The following is a 17,702-nucleotide window of genomic DNA, read 5'->3' on the forward strand; positions in this document are numbered from 1 at the left end:
AGTTCCACTGTTTTTTAAGAAATAGGACCCATTAGTAAGTAGGAATTTGATGCTGTTGCTCTTCTATGCTGATGGATTCTCCGTGGTCCAAAGGGTTAAATAATTTCTCATCAGGACATGATAATTCATTGAAGTTTACCAATAAAAATTCTAATATAATATATTAACTAATGCTTTACTTTTTTTCAAGTAATCTACCTTTTTGAGGCATCAACTGGAAAACCATTAGATGATGGGAAGTTTCTTTCTCATAAGGTAATGGACATTAGCTACTTCTAATGTAAATAGCCACTATTTATTTGCTACCTTTTTAAAATTAATGGTTTCATTTTTTAAGGCAAAAAACAGAAATTAGTTTAGTTTTTTTAATGGTTATCTGCAATAATTGCCTCAATCCTCTATTTTTATTTTATTTTTTTAAGTTTTAATTTATTTATTCATTTTAAGTAATCTCTATAACCCAGCATGGGGCTTGAACTCATGACCCCAAGATCAAGAGTCGCATGCTCTTCTGAATGAGCCAGAAGGCACCCTTAGAAATTAGTTTTATATTTAAACCACTGTGCATTCTACATATAGTATTTTGTGTAAAAATGTCAGAGGACTAAGCACTAGTAAGCTCTGTAATGGATAGCTATATATACCAATTAATTGGATAAAAGAATCGGACTTACATGTCTTTATCCAGGCTGTTCACTGCTTTTCAATGAAATGTTCTATCTTGATTAAACTTTTAGCACCTGTCGGTAAATAAAAAAGTTTTGTATTTCTGAATATCTTGCAGTTTTCCCATTGACCTGTCCTTAGCCTGCATTTTCTTTAGGTTTTAACACTGTAGTTAAACTGAAAAAAAAAAATGCTAAAGAAGTACAGAAAGATCTTGAAGTTGCTTATTGGTTTCTGATTTTTAACATTAAAATAAACAAAGAAGCACATTTTATTTAGTCTGGTAAGAGATATATTCAGGTCTAGATATGTTTTTAACTTTATTGTTCAATGCCACTAGTGAAGCGTTACTCTATATTTTATTTTCTTCTTTTTGTAATTATTAGTTTGAATTTGAATAACAAATACATTCATAACGTTCAGAAAGGAAAAACCATAAAAAAGTATAGAGGGAAAAAGTCTCCCTACTGCACCTGTTTCTTATCAGTACAGTTCTGTTCCACCAAAGAAGTAACTACCATTATTAAACTCCTTTTTCCTTCCAGAGATTTTTTAGTGCATATATGTAAGCAAAACTGATATATGTTCTTTCCCCCTCTTTTACAAAAATGTAACATACAACTCTCTATGTTGCTTTTTTCACATAAACTATTCCTGGAGATCTTTCTACATCAGTACATAAAGTGCTTTCCCAATTCTTTCCCCCCACCATACAGTAGAACATCTTATGAGTGTATCCGAATTTATTTAACCTGTGCCCAAATGGTGGGCATTTAAGGTACTATTGTAATACCTTCAAAAACAAAACAAATCCTAGCAAGTCTAAGAAAAAAAAAAGTTCTAGCAAGCCTTAAGACAATAAGCAGTAAATAAATCCCTCTGGACTGAGTTGAAATTAATCCACACTGAACCATTTCCAAGTTATAAGGAAAGTCATTTCCTTATAGTATAGGTAGTATAATAGTGTAGTGGATTAATGCAGTATGCCAGAAATACTTTGTTATGTGGACAGGACACTAATCTTAAAGTCAGAAATCTGGACTTTAGGGATGCCTGCGTGGCTCAGTCGATTAAGCATCTGCCTTTGGCTCAGGTCATGATCCCAGGATCCTAGGCTCGAGTCCCACATTGCATTGGGCTCCTTGTTCAGAGGGGAGCCTGCTTCTCCCTCTCCCTCAGCCTCTCCCCCCTGCTCATTCTCTCTCTCTCTCTGTCTCTCAAATAAATAAATAAAATCTTAAAAAAAAAAAAAAGGATCTGGACTTTAAATTCTAGATATGCTCATTACCAGTTTTTCTGAGCAAAATCACTTAATGGCTATGCATCTCAGTCTTCTTGTCTATAAGTAAGTATAGTAATGCTTACTTTACAAGGTAAAGTATCTTGTACCTTGTATAGTATAGTACCTTGTATCTACAATACGAGGTAGTTTCCTGTTTCAGAGGAAATGAATGTGAAAGAATGTATAAAATTTAAAACTCCAAAAACATAAGATATTTTCATAAATCTACTCTTACAAATCTTTAAAATATAGGCTTTCTACTTAGAGTAAATTTTGTTATGGAACATATTAATTCAAGTAGACCTCTTTTGTGATGTTCAGACTTGCCTCACCCTTTCACTCTGTCTACTAAAGGTAGCACAGTAGGACAGATAGAAATGTTGCTCAGCTTGGGCCACCTGGGTGGCTCAGTTGGTTGAGCTGAGCATCTGACTTGATTTTGACTCAAGTCATGATCTCATGGGTCGTAGGATCGAGCCCCTCCTCCGCATTGAACTGAGTTGGGCTCCAAGCTAAACGGGGGGTCTGCCTGATGATTCTCTCCCATCCCCCCTTCCCCACAGGTGCACACACTCTCTCTCTCAAATAAATAAATAAATCTTAAAAGAAAAAGAAATGTTTCCCAGCTTACAGAGTTTCAAAAAAGTATACATTATTTATAGTGTTTTAAGGGCATCCTTCCCTTGTAAATTAAAAAAAAAGTAACTGTGCTTTAGCTTTTGAATTATATCAGTAGTTTAAAATTACTTAACAGGGGCGTCTGGGTAGCTCAGTCGTTAAGTGTCTGCCATCGGCTCAGGGCGGGATTTCGGCGTTATGGGATCGAGCCCTGCATCAAGCTCCTCCGCTGGGAGCCTGCTTCTCCCCTCCCACTCCCTCTCTTGCTGGCTGTCTCTCTCTCTGTCAAATAAATAAATAAATCTTTAAAAAAAAAATAAATTACAAAAAATAAAATTAGTTAACAGGGACATTTTATTGTAAGTAGGGAGTGATATTTAATTGATCTTTAAATAAACAAATGTTCTTGTAATTAAATAATTTAAATGATCTGATGTCAAGCACTAAAACTAATCCAGTATTTTCATTTTTCTAAATTTTAGAATGAAATTTTGGAAATTGCTCTGGATCAAAAGGGACTTACCAATAATAGAAAAATTGCCTTCATTGATAAGAATAGAGATCTCTATATCACTTCAGTGAAACGATTTGGGAAGGAAGAACAAATTATCAAACTTGGTAAAATAATTATACATTTAAAATTGATTACTTTGAATTTTCTTAGATTTACTTTGTCATATTTATACTAAATAGCATACTTGCTTGAATTAATCTGTGAATAATGCTTTGGTCTTATAACCCTTAACTACTTGACGCCACTTAAATAGCAAGTCTTTAACTGTTACAGCTACACTAGCATTGGAAGAAAGACTTACAAATTAACACATAATGGTTCTAGGTAAAATACTCAAATATTTTCATACATTTTTAAATGAGTTTTTGCACATATTTTCACCATTATACGATCAGAAAATCGAGTCATACCTACCAGAAATTAGAAGGGGTCTTGTATGTCAGTTGATTTTTAAAGTATTTTTAATACTTATTATAGTGGAACTAATAGTACATTAACATTCTTTTTAAAATAAGGAACAATGGTGCATACTTTGGCGTGGAGTGACACATGTAATATCCTTTGTGGACTTCAAGATACTCGATTTACAGTGTGGTATTACCCCAATACGGTTTATGTGGACAGAGACATTTTGCCTAAAACATTATATGAAAGGGATGCAAGGTAACATTTTACTACTGGAATTGTTTATTGTGATAAATAACTCTTAAGTGTCATGTTTTTGCCTCTAATTCCAATCCTGCAAGGTACCTTTCACTCAACTCAGTCAACGAAATTGCTCAGCTAAAGCTAGCTTAGTAAGATTTAAGTGTTGGGGTCAGGTTGAAAGTGTTGTATAATACTATTATATTTATTTGTTCCTTCTATGAATATAATTTTCCATATATAAATATAATTTTCAAGCCTAGTATTGTTTAATTTAACTCAGGCAGTTTTTTTCAATGTGGTTTAGTGATTTTAATATGGACATTTTTAAGATTTTTCAGTGAAATACAACATGTGTCAACCTTTATTCTTTCTTAGATTATCATAACTTATTAATTATAATCGTACAGGACTGTATGTATCTCCAGAATTTAATTTTTAAATTAATATTAAAGATAGAAAAAATATATAAGATTACTGAAGAGTTTTTTAAATTTTACAGGCTTCAGAAAATACATACATAGTTCTAAATTCTCTTAAGAAATAACAAGATCTCTCACTCTTGACAAAATAAGAATACAAAGGTTCTTAGCTCCAAACCTTAGCTTAACTTTCAAATCTATTTTGAGTTCATTTTAATATTCAATTCATAACTTAAGCAAAACCAGAGAGGCATCATTTTAAAAGTATTTAAACTAATGAAGAGAAGTTAATCTCTTAAAGTTCACCTCCTTTTATTATGAGAAAATAATCTTGGAAACATCTTCATTTTTTATTGGTTTATACTTTCAAACGTGAACGCTGAGTTTTTTAATCATTTGTATAATTTACCTTAAGACTTAGCGGAAAAAAGGTTATTTCAAATGCTTTTAGGCATAGCTCTCAAATATGTAATAATTTTGGCACATTCAACTTATATTTTGCTCCAAGTGTATGGCAAGTTGGATTTGAATGTTTATTTAAATATATGCATTCTCCCTGGAGTTAACTTTTTTGGGGGTGAATTTTGGAGATTTGAAGTATTGATATCTGTGTCAAGTGTCAACTCCCCAAATTTAGTATCTTGAAAGATTTTGCTCAGAACATAAATTATAATTTGCTTTTTTCCAACAGTGAATTTAGTAAAAATCCCCATATTGTGAGTTTTGTTGGGAATCAAGTAACTATAAGAAGAGCTGATGGCTCACTGGTTCACATCAGCATATCACCATATCCTGCTATTCTCCATGAATATGTAAGCAGTTCAAAATGGGAAGATGCTGTAAGACTTTGTCGCTTTGTTAAGGTACTTCACGTTTTAGATCTCTAATTATGTATATATCATGTATCAGTTTACACATATCTTTGTGCAAGATAAGAAATGGTAACAGCTAAGGGCTGGAAAAATTGCAAATGAGATCATGTCTCTTTTTGATAAGTGAAGACATAAGCAATACAAGGAGATAGATATTGCTGTATGATTTATTTTTGAAGAAGCTATAATTTAAATGAGTAATTTCTCTATACTGGCACATGTAAAAATCTTCCCTGGAACTTTTGCTAAAAAGTCAGATTCCCAAGTTTTACCCCCACAGAGATTCTAATTTATTCAATCTGGGATGAAGCCTGGGCATATCTTTTAAATTCCTCAGATGGTTTGTACACCTAAGGTTAAGAACCTCTACTTTAGATCAGCATTTCCTAGCTTGGTTGAATCCAGTTTTTTCCAAGCATATTTGACCACAGAACTTTTTAATTTTACATGGCTTAGCGGCCCTTAGAATACACTTTTAAAATGACTTTTAGATGCTTTCCCTTACAATGAGTTGTTGATGGAAATCTGCGATAATAGCATTGTCTGGGAACCTCACTATTTCTCTGGTTCCTTATAAGTTACATTCTTTGACCTCATCAAAAAGACTGGAGGGTTTATAACCTTTAATTATCTTAAAAGTATGTCAGAAGTTCACAAATAAATCTTTGATAATTAGAAATGAAAATTTGCAAGAAATTTTATTCAAAAGAAGTTCTTTGTATGTTATTAATATATTTCAACAAAATAGTAGACATGACTATGGACATGAAATTTCCATGTCATTAATTAAATAAATTAGTAGTTTTTTCAGTGCCGTGCTCAGCAATGTTTAATTTTTTCATTAAAATGTAACTTTAATGTATTTTAAATCACTGCTTGTTTTAAGGCAGTTCTGCTCGTAGTTGAAATAATTGCTGTCCTATTTCACTTAGGAGCAGACCATGTGGGCTTGCCTCGCTGCTATGGCAGTTGCTAACAGAGAAATGACCACTGCAGAAATAGCCTACGCGGCAATTGGTGAAGTAGATAACGTTTACTTATCTCTCTGTTTGTGGTTTTTCTTAACATAATTTGTTACATTGCTGTCACTTTTATATATTTTTTCCTTTTTTTAGATTGATAAGGTTCAGTACATCAATTCTATAAAAGATCTTCCATCTAAAGAATCAAAAACGGCTCACATATTAATGTTCAGTGGGAACATACAGGAGGCTGAAATACTACTTCTTCAGGCTGGCCTTGTTTATCAAGCAATCCAGATCAATATTAATCTCTATAACTGGGAAAGGTAATAAAAATGTTTTTCATCAATTCTAGAACCCAACTGATCTTAATGTATTCTCCTATCTGTGACTTGGTAAATTACATTTTCCGCTGTATTTAATAGTTAGGAAACATCACAGAAGAATTTATTCACATTTCTATTTGTGAGGAGTTTGCCATTGAAGATTTATGCCTTCTCTAAACTTATGATTGATTAGAAGTTGAAGTATGAAGGAAGAAGAAAAGAGAGTCTAGGATGTCTCCTGAATTCCTGATTTCAATAACTGGATAGATGATGGTACTATTAGCAGATTTGGAAGGGAATATAGTGAATTCAGTGTTAAGCATGTTGGATTTGAAATATTTGTGAAGAGATAGATATGTGATAATAGTTGATTAATGAGCCTGGGGCTCGTGAGAAAGATTTGAACTGGGGATGTAGATTTGGGAGTCATCAGCAAATGGATGGCAATTAAAGCCAAAAGAATGGACATAATTGCTTGGGAAATGTGTGGAGTGAGAAGACATCAACTACATTTGGGTGGGTGAAAGAAGAGAAATGTGCTGAAAGATTGGGATGAAGCAGTCAGACCGGCAGAGAGAAGTAGAGCCATGAGGGATTTGTGATGCTAAGGAAGAAAGACCATAGGATTTGAAATGAGGAGTGGTCAGTAGTAGCCTTCTCCTCTGCATTAGGCTTTGTCACATTGCTTTCTGAAACAGAGTGGCATGCTGCTCTTCTCTATGACATATTAGGTTTCTCCCCTCCTTCCCTCAGGTATGTGTCTCTCGGTGAAAAAGGCTATGGGGCTTACATACACCTGAAGTTCCTATGTTATAAAATTGGCATGCTAATATTTCCTTCCAGGTTTGAAATGTCTTTCATCATCTTTGTCTCTCTCCACCCCTACCCTACCATTTTTTTAAAAAGCAGATCCCAGTCATCAGATCACTTTTTCTGTAAATATTTCAGTATGTATCCCAAGGTTTTTAAAAATCTATTTATTTACCACACAGTACTAGCCACAAATGGTCACACTTCAAAGAGTTAGCAATCATTCTATTCAGTGTTCTTGTTTCTCTGATTGTCTCGTAAATGTCTTGTTTTGTTTTATGGTTTGTTTGATTCAGGATCCAAAAAAGTTCTGTACATTATGATTGGTTGATATGTTCTTAAGTTTCCTTTAACCTATAGGTTTTCCTCTTATGTGTCTTGTAATTTTCCCACCGCAGAAAGTGGGCCAATAAAGTTTCCCATAGTCTGGATTTTGTTGATTACATCGTTGTGGTGTCATTTGACATGTTCCTTTGCCCCTTGAATTAGCCATAAATTGGTGTTGAATCTAGAAACTTGATTAGGTTTAGGTTTAACTTTTTTTTTCTTTTGGTAAGGCTCAGTGAGAGGTGGTGTTCAGTACATTTTCACAGTGACTGATTGCCTGTCTCTTTCTGATATTAGCAGTCCTTGATGATCATTGCCCAGCTCCCTTAATTAATTAGAATTCTAGGAAGATGGAATTTAAGTATTGGATGAAAAATATATTACAGTGCTTTTAAGATCCCTGAATTTCTGTATTGGTTTAAGTCCTCTAGAAGGGAACAGATTTCATTTTGTTAGTATGTGTTACTCCATTTGAGAAGCACAGTCTTGCTGGCTTGTGGTTCTGTCACTCATACTTGAATTTGAAAATTACCTGCCACCTAATAAGTTACAGCCCTTGAAGAGTTGTGGGTAAGCAAGCCATCTGTTTGATGTTCACCTTGGACATTTGGTGGTAGTCTGTTCTCAAAAATTGAAGTTAAGAGAGGTAATTTATGTAAGTATTAAGAAAAAATAATTTCTCCACTTCTGCCAGTTATGTAAAGTGATTTTGCTTCATTCAAGTTATATAAAAGATCATATTTTGAAGTTATAAAATCTTTTTATATAACTTCCTTCTATTTAAAATCAGAGAGGGTACATGGATTTATTCCAGGCCCATAATCTAATGCCACATTTGTTTGGTTGCCAAATAACCGTTTTAAAGCTAGAGACATGCTGTTCCCATAACCCTTATATAATTTGGAGTGAATTCCCTCCTCTGTGTGATAAAGAAACCTTTTTTTACCCAGTGTATGCTTTTAGAGAACATTTAAAATAGCACATAGACTTTGAATGTTTACCTTCAGCTATTGCTCTTCAATCAGATAATAGATACATATTTTATAATAATAATGACTATCATCTAGATAATACTTAGCATCTAGTATCTAAATGCAGTATTAGACATCATAGTCTATCCGTTCTACATAATTAAATGTACTGATGTTCCATAGCAAGTTATCTTTTTGGAGATAATTTTCTTTTTGAAAAGTCCCAACCCAAAATAGATGCTTACATATTCCGTACTTGGAATACTTCTGGTTTTGCACAACAAGAACTCCTTCCCCAATTATGTTCAGTCATAAAAAAAAAAAACGGGAAATGACGTATTTCAGGTGCCAAAGGGCTGGTCCACCAGAGTCTCCAGTCTCACATCTACACTGGAGTCAGAGCCTTGGGGATCTATAGAGGGTAATATGGGAGAGGATTAGAAGGATTAAAGCACCTTTACTTCTATTTCTCATTTTTTGACTCTGTGAATGGATTTTTGCCTTCTTGCATTTCACTTTTGTTCCTCTATGTTGCAGTACTTCTACATTCTTTTCTGTGTATCCTCTTTTTCTCTGAAAGACTTAAAGTCACAGAGGAATGAGGGAACTTTGTGAGGAGTTTGTGGTGGGTAGCAAATACTGATCCTTGGAGTCGGCCATATGGTTTATGTAAATATGTTTATAAGAAATCATTTTGCTGAATTTTGGTATTATCATTTGTATTACACATGACATATTCATAATTTTTATATTGTCTTTAATATTTCTCTCAATTGTCTACCAGTTGTCAAGTAATGCACATGGCATATCTAAAATACGTTTTAAAGTGACTATTTAGGTCAAACCAAAGCAGGCTAAGAATGAAACAGATTTTCCTACTGAAGGGTCACATATTGCAAAAAATCTAGTCAGTAGTCAGTATTGCCTAAAAGAACAGATTTACAATAGTTGGCTCTGATAAATAAATCATGACTGGCCTATTCAGAGTCATATGACATATTAGAAAGCCAGGGAACTTGAAAAAGAATGTGCTTTAACATCATACTTAAAAACAAGATTTCAGTGACCCATGTAAGAGAGCTATACTGTACAGGATTGTTTCTGACTCAGCTAATATGAGTTATGCAGAAGATCATGGGCTGAGATGCTGTCCAAACCTACAGACACAAATAGGCCAACAACTGAGGACTTATCTTTTCATTTCCCTCAAAATTATCAATATATAGATTTTATGTCTTTGCTGTTGTACCACTGATTTCAGCAATTTAGTTCTTGCCTGCTATTTCAATAAAATACTATCTTAAAAAAAACTTAGTTATATTGATACATATTAATTGGATTATAAGATTTAAATGACTATTCACTTGTTCTAAGAATCAAATGCACTTGTTCTAAGTTCTAAATCAAATCAAATTCACTTGTTCTAAGTTCTAAATCAAATCAAATTCACTTGTTCTAAGAATCAAAGGCATTTTGTCAGATTTTTATTATCCACAAATTTTAATTTTATAATATTTTAAATTTGCTGTATTATAACATAAAAGATATCAGTATTTAATTGAATATTGAGCAGAATAAATTCTAGATTTTAGATAAATAAATTCAAGAACAGAATAAATTATGGATTTTAAAAAATTTGTCAAGATAGTTAAGCCACTTACATTGGGGGGAAGTTCATTCACTTGAATTTTATTATGATTTCAATGAGTTTTTCAGTGAACACTGACCATACATACACTCCAGAGTACTCACCAAAGAGAAATGAAACCCAAATTTCCCTTCAATAAATGTATAGGTTATGGAAGAGACAGACTCATAAGTAATCATTATAATATACTGTAAGCAGTGCTGTAGGAATAATAGTATATGTAAAATGTTGTGGAACACAGATAAGAAAATGGTCATTTATTTCTACAAAGGAAGTTGGTCAGGGAGAAGAGATCATGTTTGATCTGAACCTTGAAGTATAAGTAGGAATTTGCAAGATGGGTGAGGTAGGGAATGGTGTTCCATATTAAGGGATGAGTGGGGAGGGACCAACATAGACCATTTGTCCCACTCTCTTATCCCAAAACTCTACTGTGTACGGAGGCTAATATAAGCAATGCTGATAATCTCTTTTGTTTCTTATTATAGGGCACTTGAATTGGCTGTAAAATACAAAACACATGTTGATACAGTTCTTGCTTACCGTCAAAAGTTTTTGGAGACATTTGGTAAACAGGAAACTAATAAACGATACTTGCAGTATGCAGAAGGTGTAAGTATTATACAGTTTTTTATGATAATGTCTATGCTTTATAAGTATATATAATATTTATCTTAATAAGACAAAATTGGAATAATTCATACCATAATCTCCAAAAAATAACTTTTTGCCTATGATATTATAGTCTTATTTTGATTATGTAATTATATTACTGATTTTTTTCTGGAATCTTAAAGCCATGTGTTTTTTTATTTCAGTTATTTTTTTTAAAAGATTTTATTTATTTATCTGAGAGAGAGAGAGAGAGAGTGCACAAATGGGGGTGGGGGTGCAGAGGGAGAAGCAGACTCCCCTCTGAGCAGGGAGCCAGCTGCAGGGCTTGATACCGGGACTCCAGGATCATGACCTGAGCTGAAGGCAGACACTTAACCAACTGAGCCACCTAGGTGCCCCTTAAATCCATGTTTTGATGAACTCAAGTCTGTTTTCATTATATTTAATTTCTGTTAAAGTTGGGTGCTAATCGATATTTTTATATAAACAATATAAATGGCTGGGATAAAAGTTTCTAATTCCTGAATTTTGTCTTCCACCAGCTGCCCCTTCTGCTCCAGGGGAAATACTAAACACATAGGGCACTGGCCAAAAAATGGATACTCTGTCACTTTGTAAAATTCTAGGGCGCTATTTGCACCTGGAGAAGGGCCTAGCCCAGGGAGATTTCACTGCCTAGAACCAAAGAAGGCTAAACCTTTGCTTTTCAAATCCCTACCAGAATCTCAGGTTTCATCAGTATAATTAGAAGAAAGTCATTCCAGTATGTATCAGACCACAAGGAGAGGTGGAGCAGTTTGCCCAAGTACCTAGAATAGGACTGCTGTTGGCCACCTGCTTAGATCCATCTAGGCTCACACCACAGAAATAAAGAGTTCACCTCTAGCTATGTAGACCCAAGAGCCTTGCAATCCCAAGACAGGGGCAACCTTGTTTCCAGCTCTGTGAACCAGTTGATTTTCTTAGCCTTTGATTCAAAAAATGTTTGTGAGTGCTCGCTCTGGGCCAGGTACTATGCTGGATGCTAAGTCAGCTATGACTTCTGTTTCTGTGGAGCTTGTAGACGATGGGGGAGTGCTGCTCCTTGGAGACAGAATAAAGTGGGATGTTCTGACCTGGCCTAAAGGGCAGGGTAAATTAGATGAATCCTGGGAAGAGGAGAGAAGGTAGGGAGAAGGTACCTACAATTTCTTCTAAAGCCAACATTATCCATTTGCCATATGACTTGAGAAACTCAGTCTTTCCCCTCTTGTATAGATTAAAACACAGTTCTTCCCTACTATGAGTCTTTCACCTGTGAGCCTCCTTTACTATTCACACAGAACACTTCACTTCTGGGGGCGCCTGGGTGGCTCAGTCGTTGAGCGTCTGCCTTCGGCTCAGGGCGTGATCCTAGAGTCCTGGGATTGAGCCCCGCATTGGGCTCCTCCGCTGGGAGCCTGCTTCTTCCTCTCCCACTCCCCCTGCTTGTGTTCCCTCTCTCGCTGGCTGTCTCTCTCTCTCTGTCAAATAAATAAATAAATAAATAAATAAAAAGAGCACTTCACTTCTGGACGCCTAATAACATGTGGAGGTTTTTCCCCATGCCGACAAGCAATTCTCCAACACCAGCTGGGTGTCCTACAATTTAAGTCAACTCTGACACTATCTACCTGGAGATAGCATCAGATTCCACAGATAAAGGGCTCAGTCCCACAAGATTGCACCCAACCCCCATCAGATGCCGGTTGCAAGCCCAGGTTATCACCAGTGCTTCTGACTGACCAGGTACAGATCAGAGATCCCAGTAACCCCTGCCTTAGGTTTCAGATGACAGTCACAAGTGCAGTTTGTTAGCTGTACTTCTGACTGACCGGCTATAACTCAGCCCCAGATCCCTTTTCTGATTCGATTGATTTGCTAGAGTAGCTCACAGAACTAAGGGAAACACTGATTTATGTTTACTTAAAACATAAGTTTATTAAAGGATATGATAAAGGATACAGATGAACCAACCAGATGAAAAGAGACTTGGGGCAAGGTTTGGGAAGGCCCTAACGTCAGGAGCCCCTGTCTCTTTGGAGCTGGGGTGTGTCACCCTCCCAGTGTGGATGTGCTCACCAACCCGGAAGCTCTTTGAACCCCGTACTTTGGAACTTTATGGAGGCTTCATCACATAGATGTGATAGATCATTGACTCCTTTTTCAGCACTTCTCCCTTCTCAAGAGGATGCGGGGCAGGACTGAAAATTCCTAGCTTCTAATCATGGCTTGATCTTTCTGGTGACCAGCCCTCATGCAGGAGCCATCCAGGGACTCATCTGGAGTTCTCTCTCTCTCTTTCTCTCTTTTTTAAGATTTTATTCGTTTATTGGAGAGAAAGAGAGAGAGTGAGAGAAAGAGTGCACAAGCGTGGGGTGGGGGGCAGAGGGAGAAGCAGATTCCCAAGGAGCAGGGAGCCTGATACTGGACTCGATCCCAGGACCCTGGGATCATGATCTGAGCTGAAGGCAGGCGCTTAACCGACTGAGCCACCCAGGCACCCTGGAGTTGTCTCTTTGAAAGAAAAGATGCTCCTGTCACTCAGGAAATTACAAAGGTTTCAGGAGCCCTGTGTCAGGAACCGAGGTCAAAGACCAAATACTAGAACAACAGATGCTCCTAGTGCTATCACTTAGGAAATTACAAGAGTTCCAGGAGTTCTCTGCCGGGAACTGGGAGCAGAAACCAATATATATATTTTCCATTGTCTCACATCATATCTAGATACTGAGTGTCATGATCCACATTTTTGCACTTCTAAACAGTACACAAGGTAGTAAAGACTTTGGGGCCACTCTCAGAGTTTCTGCAATGCGATTTCAACATCTGGATCTGGGTAGACACAAGCTGTCTATTTCTTGGTAGGAAGCGGTGTATTTTTTTTAAAAGATTTTATTTATTTATTTGAGAGAGAGAGAAGGAGAGAGAGCATGAGCGGGGGGTGGAGGGGGGAAGGTCAGAGGGACAGGGAGCCCGGATGGACGAGGGGCTCAATCCCAGGACTCCCGGATCCTGACCTGAGCCGAAGGCAGATGCTTAACCGACTGAGCCACCCAGCTGCCCAGAAAGGGGTGTATTTTCTAGATGCTCCACAGAATTTTTGTTTCATTCGGACCTTCAGTACTGAAACTGAATCCTCTGAGAGTTATGGGCTATGAGAGCTTACTCTACTATGGGACAAACTCAGGGCCTTGGGACCTCTGAGGACTATACTCTAATTCACAGAATATGACAGCAGCCACCACCACTACAGTGCTAAGCAGCCCAGAGAATCACTGATTACTTGATCTTTTTAGTATAGTTTTGAAAATTTTAAACCTAAGCACCCACGTTAAATTTACTTTATTGCATAATTTTATACAGATTCGTACTACTCTATTTCTTCTTCATCATTCTCGCCATCAATATTTTTTCAGTTTTTTTCACATTAGGTGCTCTGGAGGACATAGAATATATAATTCTTACCCTCAAATTTATAATGATTATAATTTATATTATAATTATTGCATTATTATAATTAAAATTATACTTTAGATAGCAAAAACTTAACATTTTTATCTTCTTTCTTATTATCTATGTATTCAACTGTTGCCAAAATGTAATACTTCAATCACTAGAGTGGCAGAAATCTTCAAATGGGATAACTAGAACAACATGACTTTGTGGTATTTTGAGGGTTTTTTTTTTTAACCCTGAAACTATATAGGTTACCTTGACTCCCCATGGTCCTACGGTCTAGTATCCTCCTTTTTTTTCTTCATTAATGTAATTTGGAAGCTAACTAGAAATTACAAAGCAGTATTTTAAGATGAAAATTATTTTTTACTTAAAAATTTCCCGCTACTTATCTAAGCCAAGATTTTGATTATATAAACTTTTTAGTTGAGAACTACGAGTTATATAGAGATCATTTTTAAAAACTGAGAAATTAGGGGTGACTGGGTGGCTTAGTCAGTTGAACATCTGACTCTTGGTTTCAGCTCAGGTCCTGATCTCATGGTCATAAGATTGAGCCCCACATCAGGCTCCGCACTGAACATGGAGCCTGCTTGAGATTCTTTCTCTCCATCTCCCGCTGCCCCTCCCCCCCTTTCACAAAATAAATAAATCTTTAAAAAAAAAGCTGAGATATTTATTCTAGATATGTGGTAAGTTCTGGTGGGCTCACAATGTATAATGTAAAATCTTATAAGTGAAAAGTTTCATATGCATTTGTATTTATGAGCCCTGAAATTTTATTTGGGCATTTCTAGTTTAAAATACGGAAACCTGGGATTCATACAAGATGGACTGTCTTCTGATACCCCAACTAGACTCATTATACCTGGTCTACAGTAGTGTTCAGTAAATATTTGTAAAATAATTTGTAATTCGGGCAAATAAATGTCACTCTACTGAATATATTCCGTATAAGAAGAAAAGTAGAAAAATCAGGAAATGTTTAAAATATTATCCCAGGAGAAAGAAAACAGTGGAAATATAAACAAACCAACAGCTTGGGAGCAGAATTACAGAAAGTATAGAATTTTGAAGAAGATCCAGAAGAGCCAATACTCTAGTTTAGACAAACCACTTTAGGCATAGCTACCCCTAAACTCTTTTGCAGGTTTTAACCTTATGATCTTATAGGTCCTGAGACACAGAACCCAAGAGAAATTGTTAGGTGATAGCTCACCTGCTAGGTAGTTACCTTTCTGTCATTCAATATTTACTGAGCACTTTTGGCAGACAATGTACTCCCCTTGCTACTTGGAATATAAGAGTAAACATGGCAGACACTGACCCCAGCTCTATGAAGCTTATATTCAATGGAAGTGATAGTTAATTATACAGTCGTTAATTTCAATTGTGATAATTACCTTGAAGGTGCTATAAAACTTTATGGGTGGGGAAACTGACCTAGAGTGGTGGAGATTAGCAAAAACTTTCTAAGCAAGGCAAACAATATTTGCATTGAGCTCTAAAGAATAAATGGTAGAAGCTGACTGGGGTGGGAGTGGGAGAGGAAGTGGGGGTGGACATGTTCCAAGCAGAGGGAAGGATCTTAAGTGGGAAACAGTAAGGAACAAAAGGGAGATTGACTTGAGGGTTTCATAGGGCAAATTAAAGATATTGAACTTTATCCTAAGACATATGTGAAGTCATCGAAAGGAAGTAACATGATTGCTTTTCCCTTAAAAATCCTGATCCCTCAAAATAAATGGAAACTTAAAGTTGTTTTCTACAAAATTATGTTGAGTAGGATTTTGTCAGTCAAAGGATACAATAATAAGAGCAAATGAGGTCTTGAAAGAATGGGGAAGGAGTCCCTAGCAATTGCTCTGGATCCTGGGTTCTGAGTAGTTAGAATATTGTTTGGGACCAGACACTGAAGGGTCTTAATACCATGTTAAGAGAATGGACTTCATAATGTAGGCAATGGGAAGACTTGGAAGTTTGCAATCAAGGGAATGATTTGAAAGATACCTTCTTTTTTTTTTTTTTAAGATTTTATTTATTTATTTGACAGAGAGAGAGAGATAGCCAGCGAGAGAGGGAACACAAGCAGGGGGAGTGGGAGAGGAAGAAGCAGGCTCCCAGCAGAGGAGCCTGATGCGGGGCTGGATCCCAGAACGCCAGGATCACGCCCTGAGCCGAAGGCAGACGCTTAACGACTGAGCCACCCAGGCGCCCCTGAAAGATACCTTCTGATGTAGAAGATGAATTGGAAGTTAGGGTGGTGACTAGGAGACTAGTTAGGTGCTTACTATAATAGTTCCACCAGGAGATGGAAAGAGTAAGATTAATGTAAAAATAAATATCAGTTGTAAAATCAAGAGAACATTGTGGTTGGGGGTGAGAGGAGGGGTGGTTAGGTTGGCTAGGCAAGACATTTGAGAACAACTTCAACATTTCTAGTGTGGGTGACTGTTAAATGGGGAGGGATACCATTAATCTAGATAAGGAACATGAGAATATGCAAGTTTTAGATCTTTTGAGTTTGAATACATGAAAATATACATTTTTTTTTTGTTTGAAGTCCCTGTGGGGTATCCAGATGGAGATATCTAATGGGCAATTGGAAATAGAATTGTGAACATTGAAGGATATTGACAAAGGAGCAATCAGGACATGATAAATAAATGTATAGTCATGACCATGTAGGCATAGTTGAAGTTACGCGAGTTGATGTGATCTCCTAGGGAAAGTATAAAAAAGTTGTGGTTGGAACCCTGGTGAATACTAAGAGTTAAGAGTTGTCTAGGAAAAAGATACAGGAGAAAAAAAGAAGACTGGGAAGAACATTTAGAAGGGAGAGCACCAACCAGAAGAGAATGGTATTATATGGTCTGAGTGATTTTTCAGAGAGCTGTGGTCCACAAGGTCCAGGAAATCCTTCTACCTCAGGACCTTTTTCTTCCTTTTGTCATCATGCTTTTCCCCAGATATACTCATGGACTCACCCATCTCTTTAGGTCTTCATGTAAGCTTCTCAGGGAGGCTTTTTCTTACCACTCTATTTGAAACACAACACCCACTCCCCTCAACTCCACCCCTGCCACTCACTGTTTCCCTTTCCTTTTTCAGAACTCTTACCACTTCCCACATTTTATATATGTTTATATCTTCCACTGTTATCTTTGCTTATCTTTCTATGAATACTGTGATTTTTATGTTTTTGTTCACTGCTGAATCCTTGCACCTAGCACGATCCTTGGCATTTGTAAGCACTAAATATTTGTTGAATGAGTAATTGAATCATACATAGGATGAAGAATAAAAACACTTGATGGTGGCATTAGTGAAAAGTTTATGAAGTGTAGTAGGAACAGTCACATTACAGTGCTCTGGGGAGAAAGTGAGAGTCAGGAATGAGAAGAATGAGGGTGGTAGTTTGCAGGGAGACAGAATGGAGGGGGAAGGACGATGAGCAGCCAGTGAAGAGAGGGAGATTGAATATGTAAGTGATAACTGAAGGCAGATGTCCCTGTGGAGTGGAAGAAGATGGGATCAGGGACATAAG

The 17,702-nt window shown here is 36.4% G+C and overlaps 2 protein-coding genes across 5 annotated transcripts in view; one reads left to right on the plus strand and one right to left on the minus strand.

Moving 5' to 3' along the window:
- IFT80 (intraflagellar transport 80) overlaps positions 1-17,702 on the plus strand; it is a 116,589-nt gene that overhangs the window by 95,909 nt on the left and 2,978 nt on the right. For 2 of the 3 annotated variants that reach the window (XM_008706621.2, XM_040636626.1), the window contains exons 13-19: positions 191-255; positions 3,049-3,184; positions 3,596-3,743; positions 4,839-5,010; positions 5,952-6,041; positions 6,135-6,307; positions 10,552-10,675. In XM_008706621.2, coding sequence (XP_008704843.1) covers positions 191-255; positions 3,049-3,184; positions 3,596-3,743; positions 4,839-5,010; positions 5,952-6,041; positions 6,135-6,307; positions 10,552-10,675 — 908 coding nt within the window. Of the gene's footprint in view, positions 1-190; positions 256-3,048; positions 3,185-3,595; positions 3,744-4,838; positions 5,011-5,951; positions 6,042-6,134; positions 6,308-10,551; positions 10,676-17,702 lie in introns of those variants that run through there. The other variant, XM_008706625.2, reaches the window with a different exon arrangement.
- CUNH3orf80 (chromosome unknown C3orf80 homolog) overlaps positions 1-17,702 on the minus strand; it is a 44,964-nt gene that overhangs the window by 5,413 nt on the left and 21,849 nt on the right. For both annotated transcript variants that reach the window (XR_572374.2, XR_005836525.1), the window contains one exon: positions 675-740. The gene's annotated coding sequence lies outside the window, so the exon portion shown is untranslated. The remainder of the gene's footprint in view (positions 1-674; positions 741-17,702) is intronic.

Source organism: Ursus maritimus, unplaced genomic scaffold, assembly GCF_017311325.1.
Source record: "Ursus maritimus isolate PB19 unplaced genomic scaffold, ASM1731132v1 scaffold_20, whole genome shotgun sequence".
Classification (NCBI taxonomy): Eukaryota; Metazoa; Chordata; class Mammalia; order Carnivora; family Ursidae; genus Ursus; species Ursus maritimus.